Source organism: Lynx rufus, unplaced genomic scaffold (assembly GCF_022079265.1).
Source record: "Lynx rufus isolate CCGP_SWC_20201006 ecotype Redwood Valley unplaced genomic scaffold, mLynRuf1.p SCAF_8, whole genome shotgun sequence".
Taxonomy (NCBI): Eukaryota; Metazoa; Chordata; class Mammalia; order Carnivora; family Felidae; genus Lynx; species Lynx rufus.
Genome location: NW_025814896.1, coordinates 132,298,266 through 132,323,748, shown reverse-complemented (window position 1 = coordinate 132,323,748; position 25,483 = coordinate 132,298,266). Strand labels below are relative to the sequence as shown.

Here is a 25,483-nt window from a genome sequence, read left to right as displayed (position 1 = left end):
TTGAATAGTATAACCACGGTATGTTTATGCTGCTAAATAAGATTTATACTTCCTGTTTAAGGATAGCCTAACAAATAGGATTTGGGTGGACTGAGTGGATGATCACGATTCACTCAGTTCTTTAATGTTGAGCCTTTAGTTTCTTTCTGTTCCTCTTTGGCCATCAGACTTCTCCGGAAGCAGCATGGGACTCTGATGAGCGTCGGCTGCCCGGTTCCGTTCCCGGTTACCAGGTAGTGGCCGCAGTACCTTTCTTCTCTCTGCTTCTGTTTCCCCGTGTGTAAGATGGCAGTGGGAATGAGAGTATTTCCAGTATTCCAGAAATTGCATTTCGTTTTTTGGGTTTTTTTTTTTAAGTTCGTTTTTGAGAGAGAGTGTGTGTGCGTGCTAGCAGGGGAGGGGCAGAGAGCGGGAGGGAGAGGAAGACACGGGGTCGGAAGCAGGCTCCAGGCTTCGAGCTGTCAGCGCAGAGCCAGATGCGGGGCTTGAACTCATGAGCCGTGAGATCGTGACCTGAGCGGAAGTCGAACGCTTAACCGACGGAGCCACCAGGATGCCCCCAGAAACGGCACTTCAGGACCCTGCCGCTTCCAGGCCGGTCGCACATCTGTCCTCCCATGGGCCGCCTGGAGGCAGCCACACAGGCCAGAGGCCAGGAGAGGGGAGCTGGTGCCCCCCCTGCCTCCCGCAGCTTCCGTAGCCCTACTCCTGGTGCAAACAGCTGCTCCCTTGCTGGGCAAGACTGGAGAGTGTGACTGCAGTCTCGTGACAGCGGAGTAACTCCCGGAGCACTGTCATTTGTGGAAATTCTTGGGGCAGCTGAGCCCACGGCCGAAGAGCGTAAGCCACAGGAGAGGGAGAAACAGCAATGGTAACGGCAACGACAACGATGCCAGCGAAAATTGGTTTTTCATCACGTGGTAGGCACCGTGCTGAACACTTCGGTCTCCAAACGCCTCTAAGAGCTGGGTCCTGTTCATCTCCATCGCGCAGAGGGGAAGACCGAGGCTCAGGGCGTGAGCAACTGGCCCGCGGTTACACAGCTGGGAAGTGGGGGGGTGGGGGCTGGGGTCCAGGTGAGTCTGCACCTGACGGCAGAGCTTGAACTATCTGTGAGCGAATTGCTTGTCTGAATGCCAGGCGACTGCGCAGTCAGTCACGGTCCGCTTTGCTCGTTCTTCTCTTGCCTCCAGCGCGGGGCGTCTGAGGGATCCCTGGAGCCTGCAGCCGTGGGGCTCCGGGGCTCCCCGGGGGGGGGCAGGGTTCCACGGGGGTGGCCTTCTCGACACAGGGAGCCCAGGGCTTCCAGGAAGAGTTTTCTGAAGGAGGACGACACAGCGTTGTTCAGGACAGGGGTCACCGCTGAACTGACGTAGAAGAGGGTGTCTGTCACCAGGTAGGCGTAGAGTGTGCTGGCAGAGAACCCCAGAAGGTGTGTCAGACGGCCCGCGTCTCCTCACGGCGTCTACCCCTTTCTCTTGGAGACCGCACCTCTCCTCCAAAGGGCCAGGTGGGGAGGGCCCGGTTTCTGCTCTTGGGAAGCACCGTGTGACCTCAGCAACTGTCCCATCCACACCAGCTGCCCCTGGCGGATGCGCTCCACCCAGCCTCTGAGTCCCTGCTCCCCGTGCGCTGTTCCCAGGCCCCTGCACCAGCGAAAGGTTCCCCTGCTGGCGGACGGGGGCCACTGTCTTGCCCACTGAGACACCGGGAGCCTCACACAGCTGGGTGTGGTCCACGAGACGTGGCTTCACTGAGCAGTGAAGCCATGCACGTTGTCACAGAGAGTCTCTGAAGCGGGAAGGGCTGTGCACGTGCGTGTGTGTGCGAGGGGTGCAAGGAGATCTCGAGAAGAGGCACCTGTCGACACAGCTGTTTCCTTGGAGGCTACACGGGCCTCTCTTCTCTTGGATGTTTGCCTTCCTCTTGCGATCAGGCACACGGTGAATTCGCCAAGGAAGACAGTGGGTTCTCTCCTCTTTTCCAGTTGTGTCACAAAGGGCGTACGTGGTCTGGTCTCTGTCCAGGGGGCCTTTGTTAGCGCCTCGACTCACGGCTCTGAGGCTTCCGGCCCTCTCCTTGCCATAGCACAGCCCTCCCCCTGCCCCAGCCTGTGGGTGGCTCTATCCTGTGGTCAGGATGCCCGTAGCCCTGATCACCACTAAGATCTCTCACTCGCATGGCCTTGAAATTGCTAGATAATGCCTTGTTCCCTACCCCCAGCTCAGAGAATTTGAGGGCACAGACTGGACAGGACCAGCTTGAGTGGAGGCCAGAGTTCCAGAGGGCCCAGCGACTGGGAATCCCTGCAGAGAGCATAGAAAGTCCCAGGCACAGCCCAGTGGCCCCTTCCTTACGTGCTGGGGCCCCTCCGCTGCACCAACCCAGTCCACCCATCGTTGGAGACGTAGCGGTACATGAGCCTGCGGGTGTGGGACGGCATCCAGCAGGTGACATACATAGCCACAATGGCTCCTGCACAACAGCGGGGAGGGACGGAGCGACAGAGAGCAAACGTACTCAGTTCTGCCGTCTCTAGGGAGGAGGACGCCAAGCTTACAAGAGCATTTCCCTAGAACTCGTTCCTGGAGTCCAAGGGTCGGAAGGGAACTGTGAGGCTATCTGACACCCTCCTCTCTCGATCTGTAGGCAAACCTGAGGTTACCCCGATGTCTGGGTGAATATCCACTTTAACTCCCACCTGCACACTGACAAGCTTCTAGAAACTTCTACAACCTCTATAACCCCCTCCTGGCCACTGGAATATGCTTTTAACTCCGGGATAGCCATTCCCACCTGATCGTCTAACTGCATAGATAACTGAACTTAAACGTCCTTCTGCCTCATCAAGCCTCTTCTGTTCCTTTTTCTGATTGACTGATGGCCCCACCAGCCATCTAGCACTCAAGCCGTAAGCCAGAGAGTCTTTTCATGTTTCCATTACCCCCTAGGGGCAATCTATTAAAAAGCTCTTCTTTAGGATGTCTTGATTCCTCTGTTCTCACCTCTACTACCCCACTCCAGGGGCTCCTAGCTCCCCTCCCCCAGACTATGATGGCAGTCTCCCACTTGGTCCCTTTGTCGCTAACCGTCTACCCCTTCCCTCCCCTCCTCTACCCCTGCCGTGACTGGCAAATCCATTCTGTTGTCCGGTGTGGCCTCTGGACCAGGATAGCGACGTCAACTAGGAGCCTGGTAGAAATACAGAGTCTCGGGCCTACCCCGAGCAACCGAATCAGAATCTCTGGGTTGGGTCCGAGCAGCCTGTGTTTTACAGCTCCCCATACTGTTTTGTTCGTTTGTTAGTTTTTGGGGTTTTTTGCTCACTTTTAAAAACAACTTAAATCCAAGTTAACATCCAGTGTAATAAGGGTTTCGGTAGAATTTAGTGATTCGTGACTTAGATATAACACCCAGGGCTCATCCCAACAAGTGCCCTCCTTAATGCCCATCACTCACTTAGCCCATCCCCCACCCACCTCCCCTCCAGCAGCCCTCAGTTTGTTCCCTGTATGTAAGGGTCTCTCATGGTTTGCCTCCCTCTCTCTTTTTATTTTATTTTCCTTTCCCTTCCCCTGTGTTCATGCTGTTCTTAAGCACACACAAGTTTGAGAAGCACTGCGTAACCCACACGCCAAAGATTTCTGGGTAGAACATCTGAAAAGCAAATCTCCCTGCATTCTTGGGCGTTGACTCTCAATGACTGCCTGTTGTCTATGGAAGAAAGTCCAGCACCGTCACGTGCTCCCTCTCTTCCTGTCACACCATATGACATGTAGCTCTTACGTTTCTGTCCTACGTCCAACGCTGTGGGTTGACGGGAGCAGAGACCTGATCTCTTATTCCATGTTCCCAGACCTTAGTGAGTGCCTGCATTACCGCAGGTGTTTGGAGAGACCTCGGCTTTCTTGTGCCTCTTAATGTCTCCCCTACAAGGCCAAGTTTACCCAGGTTCTTAGGAAAACCAGCCAACAATCAATGTTGCAGGAAAAGTGGGGAGCTGGTGGGGAACTGGGTGGGGGACCCAGCCGGTCTAAGCCCTCAATGCTGGGGCTACGGGTCCCTGACTACAGCTGCTCCTTGCATCCATCCATAGGCCAGGCTCCCTGAAATGTAAGCAGGTATTCACTTGTCTTTATGTATTACTCCCTGGAGCAGATGAGGGTTTCGTGTATGGAATTCTCGTTCTACCCCGTAATCATACCACCAAACCTTATAGAAGCCTGTTGGCAACCACACGATCCCCTGGGGCTGGAGAGAGGTGGTAACTTGCTCAAGGTCACTTGGCCAGGGATCAGTGGAGGCAGCCTGGAGCCCCATCCCTTCCTCTCGTAGCAGTGTCACCAAGTACTTAACTGAGACCCTGGACGCTATGCTGCAGGCCGCGGAGCCGGCTGGAGTCCTTGTGTCTCACCAGGCTGGTGTGGCCCTCCAGGGGGAGCTTCCTCCTCTCCTCGCTCATTAGCTCCACGTGGTTGGGGACGGGGCGGCCAGGGGCAGAAAGGGACGGCACCTGGGAGCTGAGGGCCACCAAGTGGCTCACACTGACCCCGTTCAGGAAGGCAGTTAACGCCAAGGGGAGCACGAAAGACACCAGCACGTTCACCTGCAAAGGTAATTCCAAGGCTTATGACGGCCCCAAGGCTCTGTGATGCTGTGGTCCTCAGGCTGTGCCCAAGGCCCAGGAATCTGCGGCAGCAGGAGGGGGTGGGGGGTGACAGCTGGGTTATAAAATGAAGTTGCGAAAATTCTCAGAAAGATGAGACAGCAATAAAGGGAGAGACAACATTTGGGATTAGCTTAGGACACTTACCTAAGTAATAGTGGTTCTAGAAAGAAAACAGAAGGGAGGAAATCATTTTTTAAAATAAGCCACTTTGAAGAAAGTTTTTTCCAAAAGTGAGGTATAGAAGCTTCCAGACTGAAAGGCTGCCTGGGGGCCCGGAAAAAATGGATAAAAATAAGCCCCCATCAAGGCACGTTCTTAGGACTTCTAACACTCTGTGGATAAAGACCTTGAAAGCCACCAAAGGGATAAAACAGGGCACATGAAAAGGATGGGCACCAGAATGGCATTAGATTTCTTTAAGGCAACAGTAGAAGCTAGAATATAGTGGAGCGATGCTTTACAATTTGAGAGGAAAAGCGGCTTCTGTCTAGAATTCCGTGCCCGGCCCTCTTACGGCAAATGTGAGGATAATCCAGAACGTTTCCAGACGTGGAAATTCTCAATTTTTCACCTTCTTCTGTGGGCCTTCTCTCAGGTCACAGGAGGTTACAAGAGCGTATGTTCCGCCAAAATAAGGTTGTACACCAATAAAGGGGGAGACCCGGGTCCAGAAAGAGGGTGTCTGCTGGGAGAGCAGAGTGACGTAAGATGTTGGCTGTGCATCCGGTGACGCTGGAGTGGAAGAGGGGGCTCCCCGGGGAGACTGAAAGATGAACTGGTCGTTGACTGGATGGCTCTGAATACACTGAAACAGTATTTATACTTCTGGTAGAGAAGTTAAGAATGCATGAGAGATGCACAGGAACCAAGCAAATTAAAAAACATTAAATATTAATTTATTTATGTATGTATTTATTTATTTAGGAGAGAGAGAGAGAGTGAGCAGGGGAAGGGCAGAGGGAGAAGGAGAGAGAATTCCAAGCAGGCTCTACACTCAGCACAAAGCCCGATGCAGGCCTCGATCTCACAACCACGTGATCGTACCCTGAGCCGGAATTGTGTCGGTTGCTCAACCGACCGAGTCACCCGGGCATCCCTGAAAACAGACCATTGTTAACAGCAAGGAAGCAGAGGTAATATTGGAAAGGAAACGCAATACAAATGTCCGACATGGTTCATCTGTGAAGAATGTTTTAACATAGTCACAGTGTGTAAGTACAGAGCACAAGACTGGCTTTATACCCTGACGGAATTAACACCGGAGGAGGGGTAGGGGGTGCGTGTGGGTGCACGGCGTGGAGAGTAGGGATGGGAAAGTCAGAGGGCGGGACGCTCTTTTTCTGTCTCCCGCTAGAAGACACTGGATAAAATGTGCAAACTGTGAAATCAAGCAGGCGCATTCTTTAGAAATGTGTAGGAAGGGGCAGCAAGAGGTGAGGGTGCACGGCAGCTGCCCCTCGACAAAAGAATATAGACCGAAGTGTGCAGGGGTGGTAAGGGGACAGCTGTTTTATGCAACAAACCTTGTTTTTTTATTTGGTAATTTTTGACTTATGAACAAGTTTATTATATGATACCCTGCTTTTTAAATGTTTTAATGTTTTAAAATCCAAAATATTTGTATTATAGCGCGTCTGGGTGGCTCAGTCGGTTACGCGTCTGACTTTGGCTCAGGTCATGATCTCACGGTTTGTTGAGTTCGAGCCCCACATCGGAGTCTCTGCTGTCAGCACAGAGCCTGATTCAGTTCCTCTGTCCCCCACCTCCCCCCCCCGGCCCTTCCTTGATGGTTCTCTCTCTCTCTCTCAAAATAAACTTAAAAAAAAATCTACGAAGTACATGTATTATAGAGCTTTTCCTCATTGGTTCTGTGTCAGCATTTTTAAAAACCTGAGCATTTTAATAGCGCTTTAAAATCAGTACGAAATATCTGGGTTGGGTGCTGTACCTCTTTAAGGAGTCCATCATTCATGCTTTTTTCTTGATGGACGCTCACAAATCAGCACCAAGAAGAAAATAAAACACTACGTGGGACATAGTTTAGAGTTTGTTGTAGAACCAAGCAGCATTGTATCAACAGCATCATACTTACTATCAAATTGTCACTTTAATCCTAGACAAGACAGAAGTGGAAGGTAAAAATATATTCCTGCGTTAGTTATTAATCTTGGGGAGTTTTGAAATATTTCTGGAAAAACTGTACAGTTTTTTGTACTTTCAATAACGATGAGACATTTTCTTAGTCAAAAACAAAACAGAAAAACAACCCGCTGATTAACATGGACGATGAATGACAAGACCCTAAAAAGGAAGGTGGACCAAAATAATCCTAATTTGAGCTCGGTTATTTTGTTGTGTTAACATAGACTGTGTGTCTCAAGTTAAACATTTTTTAAATACACCATTTGTTGAATAATGCTGTTAGGCTGAAGGAATTCACCAGTAGAACGTCAAAAGCTTGCCTGTGGCGGATTTCAGTTTCTACTGCCTTGGTCGGTCTGCAGCACATAAAGTAAGCTATGCAAGCGACATATTCACAACACAGACCATGCTTGGCGCTTCCCCCTCCCCGAGCCCAGTTCCAAGATAGGTACAGCCTGGAAGCTACTGCCTTAGTCTGTGAAAACTGGCGGAACTTGGCTACCAGGCCTTTTGAGCACGTAGTTGCTTGTTCATTGCCACGGCCACAACAGGGTGCAGCAGGGAGCTACAGAGTCAGGTCTAAGGGAGGGGCTGCAGTGCACTGACTATTCAGCCCGATCATTCCGCTGGAGCTCAGAGCCTGTGTGGAGGTTGCTGAGAGGTAGACGGGTGCCCTACACACGCTTCTCCGTGGCTGCGATGTGCTTGGGCCAGCATGGCGGCAGGCGGTGTGTGGGCTGGACTGATGCGGTCTCAGGTCACCAGTGGCCCACCTGATGTGGCAGAAGGAGTAGCTCCCACTGTTGTCAGTGGGGTCCCTCCTCCTGACTGCTGTCTGGAGACCCTGCGTGATCACTCCCATTAGTATCATTCCCATTCTGCTTGCCGGTGTGTTTTTGGTTTTGTCTCCTTTAGCATCAGGTCCAGATTGGGAAACCTGCAGAAATGTCTGATATAGGAAGTGGATTTTTAAAAACGAGGGATCCTACCCTGTCAGCTCTGAGTAATTCTCCGTGGTGACCACAGTAAGCGTCTTCTGAAGCGAGTGGAATGTTCTCTAATCAGGTTTAACTTTATATTTTTCCAAATTCTTGTTAAGGCTGCAAGTAATCTATTTCTTCTGAAATCCTTCATTAATATTGAATATTCAGGCCTCTCTTTTATATCTCCACAAAATCCCATTAAGTTGGATATTCTGTAATGGGACTGAAAATGGGTAGTTTTGATGATTAAAAAAAAAGGCTGGGTTATGAAATCTATATTTTGAGAGCCCTCCCCCTCCCTACCCTGTAATTCTCGTACCCAGTAATGTTTGGCCCCCACTTTTGTAACACTGGGAAGAGTGTAGACTTTCAGAATTAAGTTTTGAATTCTAATCTGGGCTTCTCTTAATGCTTCATCTCTGCCAAGCTTCTCCCCAAGTCCTCTGTAAAATGGGAAATGCGACCCAAATTTCTGCGGAGATCGCGAGTATCAGAAGTGAAAACACAGGCCCCCGAGCCTGCCTCCCCCTTACCTGAATGCAGACCTGGAGCGTGGCGCGGCTCACCAGCACCGTGCACACGCGCGAAGCGGGCTCCGGCTCCCCGCCAGCCTTCTCCAGCTCGTGCTTCTGCCCGGTGATGACTGCCATGGGCAGGGCGTGGCGGCCCAGAAGAGCGACAGCAGACGGCGGGTGCGGCGCGGCGGCAGCAGCCGGCGGGCGCGCGGGGGCTGGCGCACGGCCAGGCAGCGCTCGGCGCTCGCGCTCGGGCCACCTACGCTGCGCACCGTGGTGTCGGCGCACGGCTCGCGCACGAAGTAGTAAGCGCGGCAGCCCGGGTCGCCGAACACCCAGGGGTAGTGGAACGACACGAAGTTGAAGAGCACCACGGGCACACCCACCGGCCACAGCGGCAGCGCCGAGAGCGCCAGGCTGAATACGTGGTAGCGCAGGCGCCCCGGGGGCCCGGCGCGCCCCTTCAGCACCACGCGCACGGACAGCGCACTGCCAGCCGCGCCCAGCGCCAAGATGAGCGAGCAGAGAGCGGCGAACAGCACCTTGGCCCAGAGGCGCGTGTCCACACCCAGCCCAGCCGGGCGTCCAGGCCCAGCGCAGGGCCGGGGCTGGGACTCGGGCTGCTGCTGCTCTCCATTCCTCCCCCGTGGCCAGCGCTCCCTCCCTCTCCCTGCGCCGAGACCGGGCCAGCTGCCCAGGGAGGAGAGCGAGCGCCTCCTGTTCTCCCGGAACCTCCGGAATGGGAGGACCCGCCCCCGCCAAGGGCGTCCCTGAGCCAACACCGGACCGGACCGGACCGGACTGGACAGCGAGCGGACTGGACGTTCGGTGCGTTTACATTTCTCCGCTCAGTTCAACCCAGGGAGCACTGTGCTGGGTGGAAGGTGATACGGAGGGGTTGGGCCCCACTTACCGGATGGGTGACTTGGGGCAAGTTTTGTTTTTTTTTTTTAAACCCTGCTCAACCCATTTCTGCATTTAAAATATATTATCTACATTGCAGAATCTCTGTGAGGATTAGACGAGCCGGTCTGTGCGAGGGCTCCGAACCCGTAGCAGTAAATAGGCATCCTGCAGTACCATGCACCTAGGCCCCCTTGCTGTGCTACTGCGTGTGCAGCTCCGGAGACGGGTGTCCAAGGACTTGCCAGAACTTTTACAGCTGTTACTCTTCTGGCTAAAGGGCCGTCTGCACGGCGCACTAATATCCTCCAGCAATCCCTTTGTCACTGTTAGATGCGTCCTTGGGGTATCAGGCTTTCCCAGCCCTTTAGGATGTCATTCCCGTAGAGTGGGGAGGAAGTGAAAAGAAGTGTGTTACCGTGTTTGCAAACCTTTCATGAGTCTCTCTCCTTAACCCTTGTAAGTGCCAGAACTTGAAAAGGCCCTTACTTAGCTCGCACTTAGAACCCCTGATGCTTGCTGGAGCCAAACCCAGGTCTCCTGATGTTTCTGTCTTTGCTAAAATTGTTATGGCTCAGTGACAGTTTTATCTTTCCAGTTACATAATCATATGGTCACATTGTGGGCTAAAGCTTCAACAAATGGATTTGGGCGGGGGGATGCAATTCAGTCTATAGCAAGGATTCTGTACATATGAGTTTTAGACAGCTTTTCTTTGAGCAAAAAATCTGTATTAATTTTTAATTCTTTCCTGGGTGTTGTGTAGTTCAATAAGGCCCATAGGATCTGGAAAAGGCCAGTTCCTGCTCCCCTTTGGAGGAATTCTCCAAGTACTCAGGCTCCCAAGGTCTGGGCTGGAATAGTGGAGGGGACAAGGCGCTTGGGATCAGGAGTCACGGATATGAGTCTCAGCTCTGCCACTCACTAGCTGTATGTCTCAGGCAAGCCATCAGTCTCGTGCTCCTTTGTGTGAGAGCACCGAGCAGCTAGGAGTCTTCAGGACTGGAGTCCGTACGCTTTCACTTGTGAGCGTTAAACCTTTAACTCTTACGTGGTAGGAAAGCTCAAAGACGAAAGAGGCAGCTTCTGGTTTTTCGCTTGCGCGCTGGTGGGAGTGAGTCCGTTTCCCGGGAAGGGGCGTCAAAGATGTGAAGGAGGTATTGTTGCCTTTTTAGGACAGTCCTAGGTAAGCATCCTCTGTCATGTAGAAACAGGAGACTTCCCTCGGTGTCTTCTAGAGATGAGACTCTCCCGCCAGGTCAGAGGTGGACTGCAAAATGCATTTAGTGTGGAAGTGAGGAAGAATCCGCCCCGGTGACCCACCCCGTGGGTTTCCCCTGTGGCCAGTATAGAGGGCTCGCAATTTCTGTCTTCACTGGGGTCTCTGCTTGTAAATCTCATTCGTTGATTCCCCTAACCTGAAACTCTTTTCAGAGAGTATGTCTATGTATGGATGCTCTGGGCCTAGAACTTGCTTCCTTCATACCCACATGAACCTGATTTTTGCCTCTGAATAAAAACAAAACGCCCCTTGCGTTAGGACTGGTTTCAGTCTGTTGGAAGACTGATCCCTGATACGCTCCACCATCTACGTTGGAATCAAAATCTTGGCTCTCGTGTTTAACCACAGACCAGGCTCAATCACTCCACCGCAAATCATGCAGCAAATAACTCAGAACCACTCAGTGTTAGAGGGTGCCGCCAGGCGTGTGGAACGGAAGTTGTGGACATCGCGGAAAAGCAGCAGTTCCGAACCCAGGGATGCCGAGATGGAGAGATACGGTTTGGGGCCGTCTGGTCAACCATGTAAAGTAGTGACAAGGCTTCCTGGCCCTTTGCTTGCTTTGGGCGCCCAGGTTCCTGACCTTCTTGCCTGTTACATACAAGACACCCTCAAAAGGGCTTCTGCTATGGACTGCTTTGTGCACGGCCCCCCTTCCGCCAATTCATATGCTGCAGCCCTAAGCCCTCATGCGGCTGTATTAGGAGTAAGGAAGTAATTAGGGTTGAATGAGGTCAGAAGGGTGGAGCCCTGATCCCACAGGACTAGCGTCCTTCTATGGGGAGGGACCAGAGAGCTCCTCTCTCTGCCATCTGAGGACATGGTGAGAAGGAAACTGTCTGCCAGCCAGGAAGAGAGTTCGCAGCAGGGGCGAGACCGGCTGGCACCTTGATCTTGGACTTCCAGTCTCCAGAACTGTGAGACACTGAATTTCTATTGCTTAAGCCCCCCCCCCCCCGTTTTTGGTACTTTGTTGTGCTAACACAGCTTCCAATCTTTATGCAGCTTTTGATCCCAACGCCAACCAGTGACCTGGAGAGATGATTGGCTACTCGAACCTTGAAAAAAAAGAGTTAATGCCTTTGAGTCAGGGTTGAGTCATGGTAGGATTTTCTGACTCAGGGGAACAGAGTTTACCTTCACGGCAACAGAGTACACACACACATGAGTGTGTGTGTGTGTGTGTGTGACAGAGAGAGACAGGGACAGAGGGACAGGTAGGCGGGTGTGTGTGCATGCACGTATATGCGCACACACACACACACACACACCCCAGATCTTCCTCTCAGATCCGCCTTTCTATATCTGTTATTCATTCTTCTCTGCTCTGAGCTCTCCAGCCTCCACTTGGGTCCAGCCGGTGGTGGACAGTGAGAAAGTGGGAGGAGAGAGTCGAAGGGATTTGTTCCTCTCCCTTCCTCCCTGCTGGATTACCACGCACTGGCTGACACCCTTGGCGCCCTCAACCAAAGGTCCTGAAGGGGGACCTCTTCCAGCTACCTAGTGCACTCGTCTTCCATGTCTGCTGTAACAAATGACAGGCAACGTAGCGGCTTCAGGCGATGCGGATTCATTACCTTCCGCTGCACTAGAGCAGAAGTCCGGTACAGGTGTGGCGGGGCTAACATCAAGGTGCTGGCAGGGTACGTGCCTTCTGGAAGCCCTAGCGGGGACCCTGTGTCCTTGCCTTCCAGGTTCTGCAGGCTGTCAGCGTCATTCAGTTGTGGTCTCCTTTTCAAAGTCAGCAAAGTCGTGCCACACATCTCTCCCGTGTTGTCCTTTCTGCCTATCTTCTGCCCCCGCTTCTTCTTTTTAAAGACCTGTGATTGTATCGGGCCCACCTGGATGCACACAGCAAGGACAGAGACTGCGGGGACAGGCAGGGGCGTCAGGCATGCTCCAAGCTCTGCAGTGGCAAAGCAGGAGAAGAGGGGCCTGGGGCAACTATTCAGGTGGTTGTTTGGAGATAATCCGGAACAGCCTCCCCATTTTAAGCCCAGCCAACCAGCAACCCTGACTGCACCGCAGCCCTCATTTCCCCTGCCGTGTGATGTGGCAGAAGGTGTAACGTGACCTCCAGGATGTGACACAGTTACAGGTTCCGGGGATTAGGATGTGGACACCTGTGGGGGCTGATGCCCTGCCTCCTGTAGCTGGGCTCAGGCCGCTGTCCCCTCTCCTTTCCCCCCAGCCCAGGCTGGCCTTGGCCCCTCCTCTGGCTGGTGCTGGTCTCGTCACCACCCCCTGTGGGTCTTCTGCAACTGTTCACAGTCTCTTTAATAGGCCTCTTTAAGGTCCCAGCTCGAGTGTCCAGTCTGTTTTCTACTGGGACCTTGATGGATCTAGTGTATGCACATGATAAAGGGCTGTTACCCAAAATACACAGAGAACTCTTTAAACTCAACTATAACAAAAGCAACAACTCGATTGAAAAATGGGCCGGCTGGGGCGCCTGAGTGGCTCAGTCGGTTAAGCGTCTGAGTGCGGCTCAGGTCATGATCTTGAGGTCCATGAGTTCGAGCCCTGCGTTGGGCTCTATGCTGACAGCTCAGGGCCTGGAGCCTGCTTCAGAATCTGTGTCTCCCTCTCTCTCTGCCCCACCCCTGCTGCACTCTGTGTGTGTGTGTGTGTGTGTGTCTCAAAACTAAATAAATATTAAAAAAAAAGGGGGGGGGCCAGGGAGCCTGGGTGGCTCAGTCGGTTGAGCATCAGACTCTCGGTTTCGTCTCAGGTCATGATCTCACCATTTGTGGGATTGAGCCCCGCGCCCGGCTCTGCGCTGCCTGCTGGAGGTTCTCTGTCTCCCTCTCTCTCTGCTCCTCCCCTACTCGCACACGCTGTTTCCCTCTGTCTCTCAAAAGAAATAGACATTAAAAAAAAATGGGCCAACGACCTTCGCAGACATGACAGATAAGCACACGGAAAGATGCTCCACGTCGTACGTCACCGGGGAGATGCCAATGGAAACAACCACGAGGGATCGCTCCACACCTACCAGAAGGACGCGAATCCAGAGCGCCGACAACGCTCTGGCTCACGGCTGGTGGGCGTGCGGAATGCTGCGACCACTTTGGAAGACAGTTCGGCGGTTTCTGCGAAACTGAACATACCCTTCCCGTGCCATCCAGAAATCGTGCTCCCTGGTCTTCCCCCAGAGGAGTTGGAAGCTTGGGCCCGCGCAGAAACCTTGTGTGCACACAGACACAGCTCGTAGCGGCTTTATTCACCATTGCCAAAACCCGGAAGCGCCGCGGATCCTCTTCGGCAGGTGAATGGATGAACCCGTGGCCCAGCCAGACTGTGGACGGTCAGCCAGCACTGAAAGGAAAGGAGCTGTGGGGCCAGGAGGAGACAGGGAGGGCAGGAGGGATGAATCGGTGGGGCACAGAGGATTTTTAGGGCAGTGACACGCTCCGAGTGACGCCGAAAAGGTAGATCCATAGCCGTCTCCATTTGTCGAAACCGCAGACCGCACCACACCGTAGGGCGCCTTGATGGAAAGCGCGGGCTCTGGGGGATAATGATGGGTCGGCGTGGGCTCATCCGTTGTCACAAATGCACTAATATGGTGCCAGGGCGACGACAGTGGGGAAGGTGTGCCTGTGTGGGAACAGAGTATTTGAGAACGCTCCGTACTTTCAGATCAACTTTGCGGGTGAACCCAAACCACTCTAGAGAAAGTAAGTTTCTTAATGAAACACTCCCCACCCCCCCCCCCCCGCCATGTGACTTTTTTCCCGTGCTGTGTCCTTCCCACTGGGTGAAGTACTTTTGGAGCTACAGGTGAGTCAGTCCTGTCCAGAGGGGTCCCCGCAGTCGTTGGGGTGATGGGACGGACTCACAGGTGAGGCACCTCCCTGGCACCCTCTACATGTTGGATCAGGAGGACTCTCCCCACGTCTTCCTGGCCACGTGAGCCTCTCCCAGCCGGTTTCCTCGTCTGGGAAAAAGCAAACCTTGATCATGAGGAATGGTATGTGTAAGGAGACAGTAGGCACACGGAAGGGGCTCACAAATGTCCGTTTCAACCTCATCCTTCCCCCCAAAGGCCAAAGGATGGGAGGATCATTATGGGGTGGACAGGTCAGGGAAGGTTCCATGGAGGAAGGAGGTCTGGCGTGGGCCTAGAAAGGGGACACATTTGAAAAGGAACAGAGGAGAGGAAAGGCACTCCGGGAAGAGGTGACAGCATGAGCTAAGGGAAAATGGGAATGGGAGAATCCACGGTGTTCTTGGGGGGGTTAACAGGTGCCTGGCAGCCTGGGGGAAAGGGGACAGCCTGTGGATTCTTCACAGCTGGGGAAATTCAGCTTGGTCCCGGCCACGGCCCCTGAGGGGGCCCTGATGGGGTCTCAGGAGATGTAGAGTAGGAAATGTTGGACAGTCTGCAGCTGACAGAAGCCCAAAATAGGCACAGGCTCAGTTTCTCCATCTGTCAAATGGGCCTATTAATGCTAACCTCAAAGTTACTGTAAGGAGTAATAGTTGCTACTTCTGTTTGAGAGTCTAACACATGCCAGGCCTTGTGTGGAGTCGCACAAGGCCCCAGGTGTCCCCACAACAACCCCATGAGGGAGAGACTCTGTTTGCATCCCTGTGTTTCCCAGAAACAAAGGAAACAAAGTCTCCTGCGAGGCTGCGTGAATCGCCTTGAGGCAGAATCGCTTCTAAGGGGAGGGTCAGACCCAGAGCCCAGGTGGGTGTGATTCGGGGGGCGGGGCTTCCGGCTTCCGCTTCCGGGAGCTCTGTCGGCGGCTGGCGCTCACGTCGGTGCTTCTAGAACTACCAGCCAAACCGGTGCTGGCCCTCCGCGGCGAGACACGTGCCAGCCGGACCTCCCGCCGCCAACACGGGGCACTGCCCACGGGGGCGTGAAATGGCCTGGGCTCGGAGCTCCGAAGACCCCGGCCTGGCTCCTTCCTCCCGGAGGGTCCCCAGGGCTGCGCCCTCCCAATCGATGCAGCGACACCGGTCTGCCGTGTTCACGGCACCTTCTGCCTGTGCCGTCCTGGACCTCTATCAGATTTCCGGCTAAGTGCTAAACACGACCAGGTATAATTACTCACAATCTTATCACTCGTTGGTCATGAGGTTCTTAAAATATCTTGACAGGATGAATTAAAAATAGTAAGAGTGGTGGTGACCCAGCTCATGGAAGTGTCTTAATGCGTTATTCCCGCCCCCTTATAGTTAGTGGCATTCAGGGCATACAGACGGCGGGAGGTGGGGGGTGGCACCAGGCTCTGGGGCTGCGCAGTGGTCCCTCCCTGGCCCTCTCCACGCCTGTCCAGGGCGAGCAGGGCCAGGGGCACGTGTGTGGCCAGAATGGTGGTGATCTGGACGCAGGAGGCCGGGGGGGCCGAGTCCCTCCCTGCCCCTCCCCTGGGGAAGCCACTGCCCCCGGAGCCCGTAAACAGAGGTGCAGTGACACCCCTGCATTAGCTAGGACACACCTGTCCTGTGTTCTAAACCGGGCCACTCTCCACCTACCGGCCCAGGTGGGCTCTCGGTTGGGGTCCTGTCTGGAGGGAAGGAGAAGGCTGCGAAGGGCGAAACCAGAGAAGCCTTGGCCGGGGAGGAGTTGCAGAAATGGAGGTGAAAGACGTCAGGGGTTGGTTGGCCTTAGCGTCACGGTCACCGGTCACCTGTTGCGGGGACACGAGGACGACCAGGGCGTGGAGGGCGGGGGGGAGTCCTCCGTGGTAAGAGTTGAGTTGGGGATCCTGACTTGTCGCTCTTCTAAAGGCCTTCCTTGGCCCTGCTGCGCCCCCAGGGGGCCACCCCTTCTCTCTGGGTGGGATCTAGAGGCCCCTGTCAGACCAGGTCAGAGCTCCGGCACCCGCTCCTGCAGGGCGCGCCCTCTGCCACCAGCCCTGCCCTCCCTCCCTCCCTCCCTGCTGCAGTTTCCTCTAAACCCGGGGCTCATGTGAGCCCAGCCCATGGCCAGGGACCCAGGGCTCCTGGTAGGATCAGAACTACAGTTCCAGCACCACATTTGCAGTCAGCCTGGCCCTGCTTTTTGCCACTTCCTGCTTTGTGACCCAAGCCCGTTTCTGAAGCTCCTATCTTGTGTCCGTGACCCTATAGGGTGGCTGTGCACAACGTACACCAGAGTGCGGCCGGAGTGCATAGCTTCCTGGTGCGGGGGGAGTGTTCGAAACCAGCCAGCTGTCATGATGCCTGCTGCTACTGCGCGTGGTAGAGGGGACAGTGGTGGCCTCTGGGGGAGGGGCCCCGGAACCCAGCCTTCCCCAAGTGTGCCGAGGCCTGGAGGAATAGGGAGAAAGATCCCCCCCTCCCCCGCCATTCCCTGCACGCTGGTTGTGAGGTGGTCTCTCCAACACCTGCTGGGGAATGGATACAGCGTGGCCGGCGGCCGCCAGCAGGGGTCATGGGTCCCACCAGGCTATTCCCCCCGGAGCGAGCCCTGGGACTCTGCATCCTTCAGGGAACAGGCCATATCTCCAGCTGTTTGTTAGCCAGGCCCCAGGTGGGAGAGGATTTGCAATTCAACACCCTGCTCTTTTCCTGAGCCTTGTGACTTGGCCGGGCTCCTGGCTGTAAAGGGAAGCCGCCTGCTCTGGGCTACATGTCCCCACCCCCCACTGCCTCCCAGCTCCCGAGAGGGTGAAATCAGCCGCGTTGGGACACTGCTCTCCGGTGCTGGGCGAGGAGGTGGCCGGCATCCCGCGGGCTGGGCCATGGAGGAGCAGGACCGTGGTGGGTCCACCTGGGAGCCCCCACAGGACAAGAGCCCCCCGGATTCGCCTTGGTCATGGGTAAGGGTACGGGCCAGGGCACGGCCATTTGTGCACCGTGCCCCCGACTGGGAGTGCTGGCGGGGCACGGGATGGTCTGTGCCCCGAGGGGCTCACTTAGGTTGGGGACATTTCTCCAAGCGAGTGATGGGGCCAGCTGCTCCCCAGGGGCTCCCGCGACACGGAGACTGAGTTTATAGAAGAGTTTTTAGAACTTACCCAAGAATTAAAGGCTTTTTTCTTTGCCGTGGGTGGAAAATGAGCAGCGATTGCTGTGATCCTGGAGACATGGACGCAGGGCGTTTTGAGGGCTTCCTGCTCGCCGGGCAGGGTTGCTGGGAACTTGTGTTGTCTTTCACGTTTGTGTGCGGGTGGGTGTCGACGTGGCCGGCCCAGGGCGGTCATTGAACCGCCGTGTCCCCGGGGCTGTGATGGATGTGCTGTGGGCCTCCACTGGCCTCCAAAGCCAGGGGCGGTACCTTCCTGCCCTTTTGGGGCTCCACCTAGATGCTAGGGCTTTGGTTCAAAGTAGTTATTTTCCGTGAAAGCCACAAAGTGGGAGAAGAGGGGTCTCAGATAACCCCAAGTAGAAGTGGGCGGTGAGCGTGTGGCCTGGGTTAGAATTCATGATTTGCTGTCTCTTCCAGAGGCCGGGGGTTTGGCTGCAGGGAGGGTAAGGCGTTAACCAGCCACCCCGAATGGCATCTGGGACACCCGGGACGCTCTGCTTCTTGTCCTCAGCTGCAGAAGGCTGGGGCTGGTCTGGAAGTTTCTGTAGGCCTTGGAAGCAGAAAGAGCCCGGGGCTGTCCGCTTCCTAGGAAATAGAGCGAGAGGTGTGGCACGCACGAGGCTGCTGGCTCCCCGAAGCACCTGTCACCTGTCACTCCAGTCACCTGCATCCTCAAGCCGTCCCCTTCCCTTCCGGGGCAGCAGGCCCTGCTGGGAGCTCAGGCTGGAACGCGGTGGGGGCGCTGGACCAAGAAAGGGGGCCTGGGTTCTGCCCCCACCCCTGCCCCCTTTTGTGGCTGGCCCCCTGGGCGGACATTTTCCATCCAACCGTGGACAGGTGCTTGCGGAGGAGTTACCCGAGGCTGCCCCGTGACCCTCTCTCAACAGGCGGGCTGGGGACAGGAATGGGGCCTCCCCCAAGGAGTGTCGTGAAGACCTCAGGCACCCACGGTCGGATGGAGTAGACTGGTTTTGTGGGTGGTTGGGGATTCGATGGCTGCGTCTTGTTTCCGTTCCTGGACTGTCTCTCTCACACAGAGCAGCCCTGTTCTGACTGAGAAGTGCACCTCCCTCTTCTGTGCTTCCCATGATGCTCTCCCATATCCACTGTAGGGACCCACAGCCTCTACCACCCTGGGTCGCAGGTCTTTTTTTTTTTTTCTTATTTTTTTTGACGTTTATTTATTTTTGAGAGAGAGACAGAGCATGAGCAGGGGAGGGGCAGAGAGAGAGGGAGACACAGAATCGGAAACAGGCTCCAGACTCTGAGCTGTCAGCCCAGAGCCTGACACGGGGCTCGAACCCACGAACGGTGAAATCATGACCTGAGCTGACGTCGGATGCTCAACCGACTGAGCCACCCAGGCGCCCCAGGTCATGGGACTTCTAATTGTGGGCATCTCTTTTGTACAACCCGTGCACACACTGTTATTTCCATTTGACAGTCAAGGAAACTGAGGCCAAGAAGTTGGGACCTGTCCACAGTAGCTCAGGGGCTGGCGGGAGGAGGGGACAGGAAGCTGGTGTCCTGGGGCCAGCACAGCCCCTGTTCTCGTATCCTGGGCACCCTGTAGACACACTGTGATCTGAGGACGCTCTGACAATATCCGTTCTCTGCTTACGTGTTTTGGTTTTTAGTTATTTTTCCTTTTTTATTTTGAGAGAGAAAGAGGGGGGAGGGGCAGAGAGAGAAGGAGAGAGAGAACAATAGGTGGACGCTCAACCATCCGAGCCACAAAGGTGCCCCTAGTTATTTTCTCCTGATTACAAAAGCACGCTCATGATAGAAGATCCAGAATATACAGCGGGGCGTATATAAGATCGCGAGATGCTGGTCAGCCACCGCTCAAGGAGCCTGAAGGCTCATTCTAATTAAGTCACCGAAAGGATTCCGAAGCCACCTCTTGTCCCCTTTCATTCCATAACTTTCCGAGCCCCCTCCCTGCCCTGAGTGCTTGATTCCAAAGGCCGAAGCAGTGTGGCACCTGCTGTGCGACTTTCTGCCCTGGGGGGCGGGGGGCGGGGAGGGAGGAGGTGGGGAGGCCTCCCCGCAAGAGAGTGAAAGGCCGGTGGGGGGTGGGGCGTGTGGTTCCTGGACCCTGGAGCCTCTGCCCTGCCTCTGGCAGGGCGTCCTCCCCCAGGTCTCAAGGCGCCCAGACGTTTGGGCTTGGTGCAGGTTTGTGCCCGCGTCTGGAGGAACCTGGCCTGTTGGGCTGAGGGTGGTTGTAGCAAGGGGATACCAGGAACCTGGCCGGCTCCAGTGGGAAGGCTGGCCTCCTGCTGCTGCTGGCGAGGCTGAGGCCCGGACCAGCCCACGAGGGCAGAGGAAGGCCAGGTCCAGAGTCAGGCTTCAGCAAAGCAGGGCTGGAGCACAAAGCAGAGAATTGAGGCAGACACTCAGGTGGACCGACTGCACGCAGGAAGGGGTGAGCAGGAGGCCGTAAGACGGGCCAGGCCAGAGCTGCTGCTGGAGTCCCGGGCCAGGCTGGCGACTTCTGGAAGGGTGCAAGCGGCTCAGCCACCGTGGGGTGCTTTCATTCCTGGGGCTGGGAGAGGGCAGCTGGCAGCGCTATGAGCCCTTGGAGGCACCTGTTAACTTGGCCCCATCCGCCGGTGGCATTGGCCGTCAGCATTGCCACAGACCGTGGACTCGACCTCCAGGCCCTGAGTCTATGCCGAGCCCTGCGGGGCGCCGAGGGAAGGGTGAGACCTGGTCCCTGCCCACAGGAGGTCAAGGCAGAATGTGAGCGGGTGGGCCTGCTCCCTGCCAGCCGCCAGGTTCACGGGAGCACAGAGCAGGAGGAATTCCGGCCGGGAGGGCCAGGGAAGGCGTCTCAGAAGCTGGCACCCGAGCCAAGCCTGGGAGGAGGTAGGATTTCAATAAACACTCAGCGGGGCGGAGCCTTCTAGACTGAGGGTTCAGCGTGAAAGCAGGCTGGGTTTTGACAGGACAGGGCGTTCTCCTCAAGCTAAGTCTGCAGAGTTTGTTCCTCCGGCCATTTGGGACTTGATTACTCCTTAGCGGGCAGTTCATGGCCTTGCTGTTCACATTGGTCGGGCGCCCAGCCTGTGAAAGGAAGCAAGCCGTGGCAAAATATGTGGGACCCAGCGTGAAACCAGCATAGGGGACGTGTGCGGGAGCCACAGGGCCAGGGCTCAAGCCCCAGTTTTGCCACTTACCAGTTCTGATTTCCTGGAGCCTTAGTTTTCTCATCTGTATAATGGGGCCTATGATACCTAACAGCATAATACGGCTGTTTGGTGAATGGAGCTGTTATGCGTAATGACACTAAACCTGAAGACAAGAGAGCCTGTAGTTACAGCTTGGGCCGCAGACATCACGGTGAAGACACATCACATCATCTGGACTTGGCTCATTGGTCTTAGTAGGCAATGTGAGGAGGAGACTCCCAAATCCGGACCCTTGTGTCTCCTAATGTGGAGGAGAATTCGGAGTGTGGTCTCCATCCGGGTGTTTTAGCTTGGTATTCAAGGCTTCTCCAGAGCTGGCCCGCTCCTCCTGTGGGGGTCCTGGACCCACCCCATCCCTCCCTCAGGTGGAGCGTAGGGGAGTTCGGAGTGCCCCCTGGAGGCGGTACTCTGCCATTACAAGCAGCAAAACCACCCACCTGCCCGTAAGACGACCACGGCCCCCGTGACTTCCACTAGCGACAAGAAGTTAGGATGAACGTGTAACTCAGTGGTGCGCCAACAAAGTCAGCAATCCCTGGGCCCGATCTGGATTCATCACCGTTGCCTTTTCTTGTGATTTCACCCCTTGCAGCACCCTGCTGTCATAATACACTCTGCGTCTTGCAGAGACAGGCACGGTCCCCTCTAATAGAACGATCACCTTACCCAGCACATACCAGTAAGGCCGCGCCTGTGCCTGGATCTGGAGCCGTCTCCAAACCCACAGCTTGCTCCCAAAGGTTTTTTCTCACTGTCCCTTAGGGGTCTCGGTCGCCTGCACCACCCCTCTGGTCCTGGCTGGAGCTGGGTGGGGGCTCCGTGTGGTGGCGACGCGTTTCGTGCAGAGATTAGGATCTTGACTGCACGTTAGCGGTTATGGTTAAGGGAGCAGATGATGCGGACTCCCTCTTAGGGTTCAAAGCCTAACTCTCGAGGTTGCTGGCTGGTGATCGACCTTTCTTAGCCTCGTTTCTCATCTGCAAAATGGCTTTTGGGAGACCAAGTGGGTTAAAAGCCATGAAGCACTTGGTATGCGCGTAATCGGTGTCAGCACTTACCAAATCCAACACGGGCCTGTCTTCTGGAGCCTTGGAGCAGATTTCCGTTTCTTCCGTTAAACCTTGCAGTGGGGCTTTGGCACAGCGCGATCTCTCTCCCTGAGCGTTATGCTCACATGAGGAGAGCGAGATATTTACTCCCGGACACCCACCCGGGAAGCGACACAGTCGGGGGAACAGCAGCTCTGGGCTTTCTAGTTGAGACCTTTCTGGGAATTACCCTCTGGAGTGAAAAAAGCAAGAAGAATCGTCATGCACGCTTGAAATTATTATTTTTCTTTTTTCCCTCTTTATTTCCCTCTTTATTTTGCCAACAGTATATGTAACTAAATGCACTTAAGAGTATGTATATTATGAGGACCTCACTCTGCCAGCAAGAGTTGTTTTTTTGTTTGTTTGTTTGGTCCCCCCCCCCCCCCCCGTAGATGCACTTTTGAGAAGCAATATACTGAGGTACCCAAGAGCCATAGTCTCAGAGTTTAGAAACCCGGGGACGCAGACCTAGCATTCCAAATGACTAGGTGTGTGACCTTGGGCAAGGTCACTTCGCTGAGAGACTCAGTTTCCCTGCCTGGTACCGTGAGGCTGAAATGAGTTATGTGAGTCGCAGCACTTTGCAAACGGGGGAGCTCCTACTAACGTAGCTTATGCCCCAGGGGTTTGCCGTGCATGCTCTGGGCCCCGTGGGGGCCAGAGAAGAGACAGTCTCAAATGTAAAAGACGGGCAGGCAGCTGAGAACCACGCGATATAATGAACGTTGTGTAATGGGAATCAGGTCTAATTTTGTGTTCTGATATATTTTTTTAAATGTTTATTTATTTATTTTGAGAGAGAGACAGAGACAGAGACAGAGAGTGCAAGTGGGGGAGGGGCAGAGAGAGAAAGTCCCAAGCAGGCTGTGCGCTGTCAGCACAGAGCCTGACGCGGGGCTCGAACTCAGGAACCACGAGATCATGATCTGAGCCGAAATCAAGTGTTTGGACGCTTGACTGAGCCACATAGGCACCCCTGTGTTCTGATGTTTTTAAACGTGAAGTGATGGGACAGAAGGGGCCGGATACGCATGCTTCAAACAGGGAGGTCGGGACACAGAGGACTCGACTTGTCACCTCCAGTGCCGGGAGCCGGGAGCCACAACAACCTTGTGGTTGTGGCTGGTGGGCCTGGAGCTGAGCCTGGGTGTGTGTGTGGGGGGGAGGGGGTGGGATTGGGGGCCGGGAAGACAGAAGGAGGGAAAACAAGAGGTCTGGGCTGGTTTCGATTTGGAGAACCACAGGTGCACCTGTCCGGCTCTGCAGGGGAAGGAAGACGGGCAGGGCCGCCCTCCAGGTGTGCCCACGGCCTGCCCCCGTCCCCCGCCGCCCTTTCCACCTGACGGGGCTGCCCTCAGCCTCCTTGCTCAGCCCTGAGCCCCCACGCAGCGGGTAAGCGGGGTGAGGTTTGCGCCGTCTCCGGATTTTGCACTCGGTGGCCGCGTGGAGGAGGTATGCACGCGCTGACAAGCTCGGTGGGGACTGTACAGTTTGCGAGCCACAGGCTGGTGTCACGCTGGCTCTCGCTGACCTGAGCGGTGGCCCTGGATCCCAGCCGGCTTCTTGAGCTGGAACTCCCCCCCCCCCCCTTCTTGGGAGCCAAGAATGCTTGTGACGTGAGCAGGCGCGTCTGCTGGAGCAAGGGCCAGTCGGGGCACGGACCATCTTGTCTTTTTGTTCGAGTAAGAGCCCCTGGGACGCAGAGCCGGGAGGCTGGGGAGATGCACGGGGAGAAAAGGGAGCGGGACAATGTTGCGCCGTTGTGACTTTTTTCTGGGAACGGTTATTATTTATCGCGAGAGAACGCAGCTCCCATCTTGGGGACGTTAAAGTATCTTTCCTTTATGAAACGATTATAATAGCAGAGGCCCTTTCCTGCCTTCTGAAGCTAAGAAGTTGCCGGCTCCTTTGTCAGTTACCCCCATGCTCCCCCCCCCCCCCAACAAAAGTAGTAAAAGATGATTGTGTTTTTATTCCTTTGTGCATTCTGGTAACAAATACTCCTTAGGTTTCTGCTATGTAGCCGGTGGCCTTCTAGGTGCTGGACATAGAGCAGTGAGTGAACCCCCAAACATCCTGCCCCCCTGGAGCTTACACTCCAGGTGGAGGAGAAAGCAATGAGCAAATGAAAAGGTAAAACAGATATCAGATGGAGAGGGGGTTACGGGGGGGGGGGATACAAGCAGGGGGAGGGTGACGAGATGGGAGAACGACGTGGCTTTCGTGGGGAGGGCAGGGCGGGGCTCCCAGAGAAGGTGACATTTGAGCAAAGCCTGGAGGCCGGTGAGGAAGTGAGGGGGCGCGCAGTAGGTGTCCAGGCCCTGGCTGAAGCTTCTAGGCTGGTTTAAGCAACTGTGAGGAGGCCGGAGCGAGAGAACAGGAGGGGAGGAGGGGCTGATGTCGGAGGGCAAGGCGGGGGTGGGGGTGCTGAGCATCGTAAGGGCCAGCGACGGAAGTCGTGGGGGACTTGGGGTATTCACTGCCCTGCACTGTGCCGACTGTGGGGACAAGTCTCCGGGCCCTCGGCTGACGGGACGGGAGCAGTGGGACCAGGGCAGAGGCTGTTGCCATGATCCCAGTGGGTGCAGGGGAGGGTGAGAGGCATGTGGAGTGGAAGCCGGGAGGGTCCAGGCTAGAAATGTAACCTCGGTCTCTGAAATACAGAGTGTAGGAACCCCAGACCTGCTGCAGCCCCTTGGTTTGCAGAGTGGGAGACTGAGCCCCACAGAGGGCCGTTGGCCTGTTTTCTGAGACTAAAATCCCAGTGTCCTGGCCTTCCCATGCGGGAAACGTACCGACGTTCAGATACCACTTTGAACTTCGCTTTGCCCTTGTATTCGGAAGACACTTGGCCTTGTCTGTCTTTCTAGAAGTTTCCCTCTGTTTCCTTCTCTTTCATCCCCACGGCGTTCTCCCTGTGCCTCTGCTTAGGCAACCCCGTTTCTTCTTGCACCGTTTAAACTCAGCTAATAGAGAACCTGGCGGGGGTGAGGGGGCGTCACCACCACCAGTGGCCTCCTGACCCTTCAAGGCCTTGTCCTCGTGCCGTTGTGCCTTGAAACCGCGGCTGAGAGTGACGCCTCCAGTCTCAACCATTGCCCCCCATTCGGAGCGTGGCACCCGCCAGCTGTCGCTGTAGTTATTCCAAGACTGGTCCCCGGCCCACGGCAAGGGCTTGGGGTTTGTCGAGGAAAGGCGAATGGACGGCCTGACAAGGTGAGACCCAAGTCCTTATCCTTCGGCGTTGAGCTTTGGCCTGGTCTGGGCTTCACTTCCGTGCGGAGACGCCCCTCCTTATCCCGTTTTAGCACTTACCCTGTGATCGTCCGCAGCCACCGGGCTGCCCTCTGGGGACACGCTGCGCACTGCAGGTGGGATGCACTTGGAGAGAGAGGAAGCAGAGCTCAGGAGCATTCTAGAGACGGCTCTGCAGTTAGGTCCGCGGGCGGGATGGGAGACAAAGACCAGAACGTTAGGACAGATGGACCCTGGGATAGGGGAAGGCTGGTATGAAAGGTTGGTGCCAGGACGTCTGGCCAGGCTGAGTTAGTCCCGGATGCCCGAGGCTGGTGGATATTGGCCGCTGGACAGGGGTGATGTGGTGTGTTTTGTGGGTGAGCTGGTCTCACTTAAAGGCACAGGACTGGCGTGGGCGGTTAGGGCCCAGGCGCCGGGAGCAGAGCATATGCCCCCCCGAGAAAGATCAGACCATCCCGTTC

The 25,483-nt window shown here is 55.3% G+C and overlaps 1 protein-coding gene across 1 annotated transcript; it reads right to left on the bottom strand.

The window, feature by feature from the left end:
• Positions 1–1,156: 1,156 nt before the first annotated feature.
• On the bottom strand, positions 1,157–24,860 carry NTSR2 (neurotensin receptor 2). Its single transcript, XM_047069234.1, is given in 7 exon segments — positions 1,157–1,412; positions 2,385–2,475; positions 4,357–4,606; positions 8,328–8,455; positions 8,458–9,079; positions 12,072–12,361; positions 24,743–24,860. Coding segments are annotated over 7 exon segments (1,755 nt in total).
• Between the last annotated feature and the right edge of the window lie 623 nt (positions 24,861–25,483).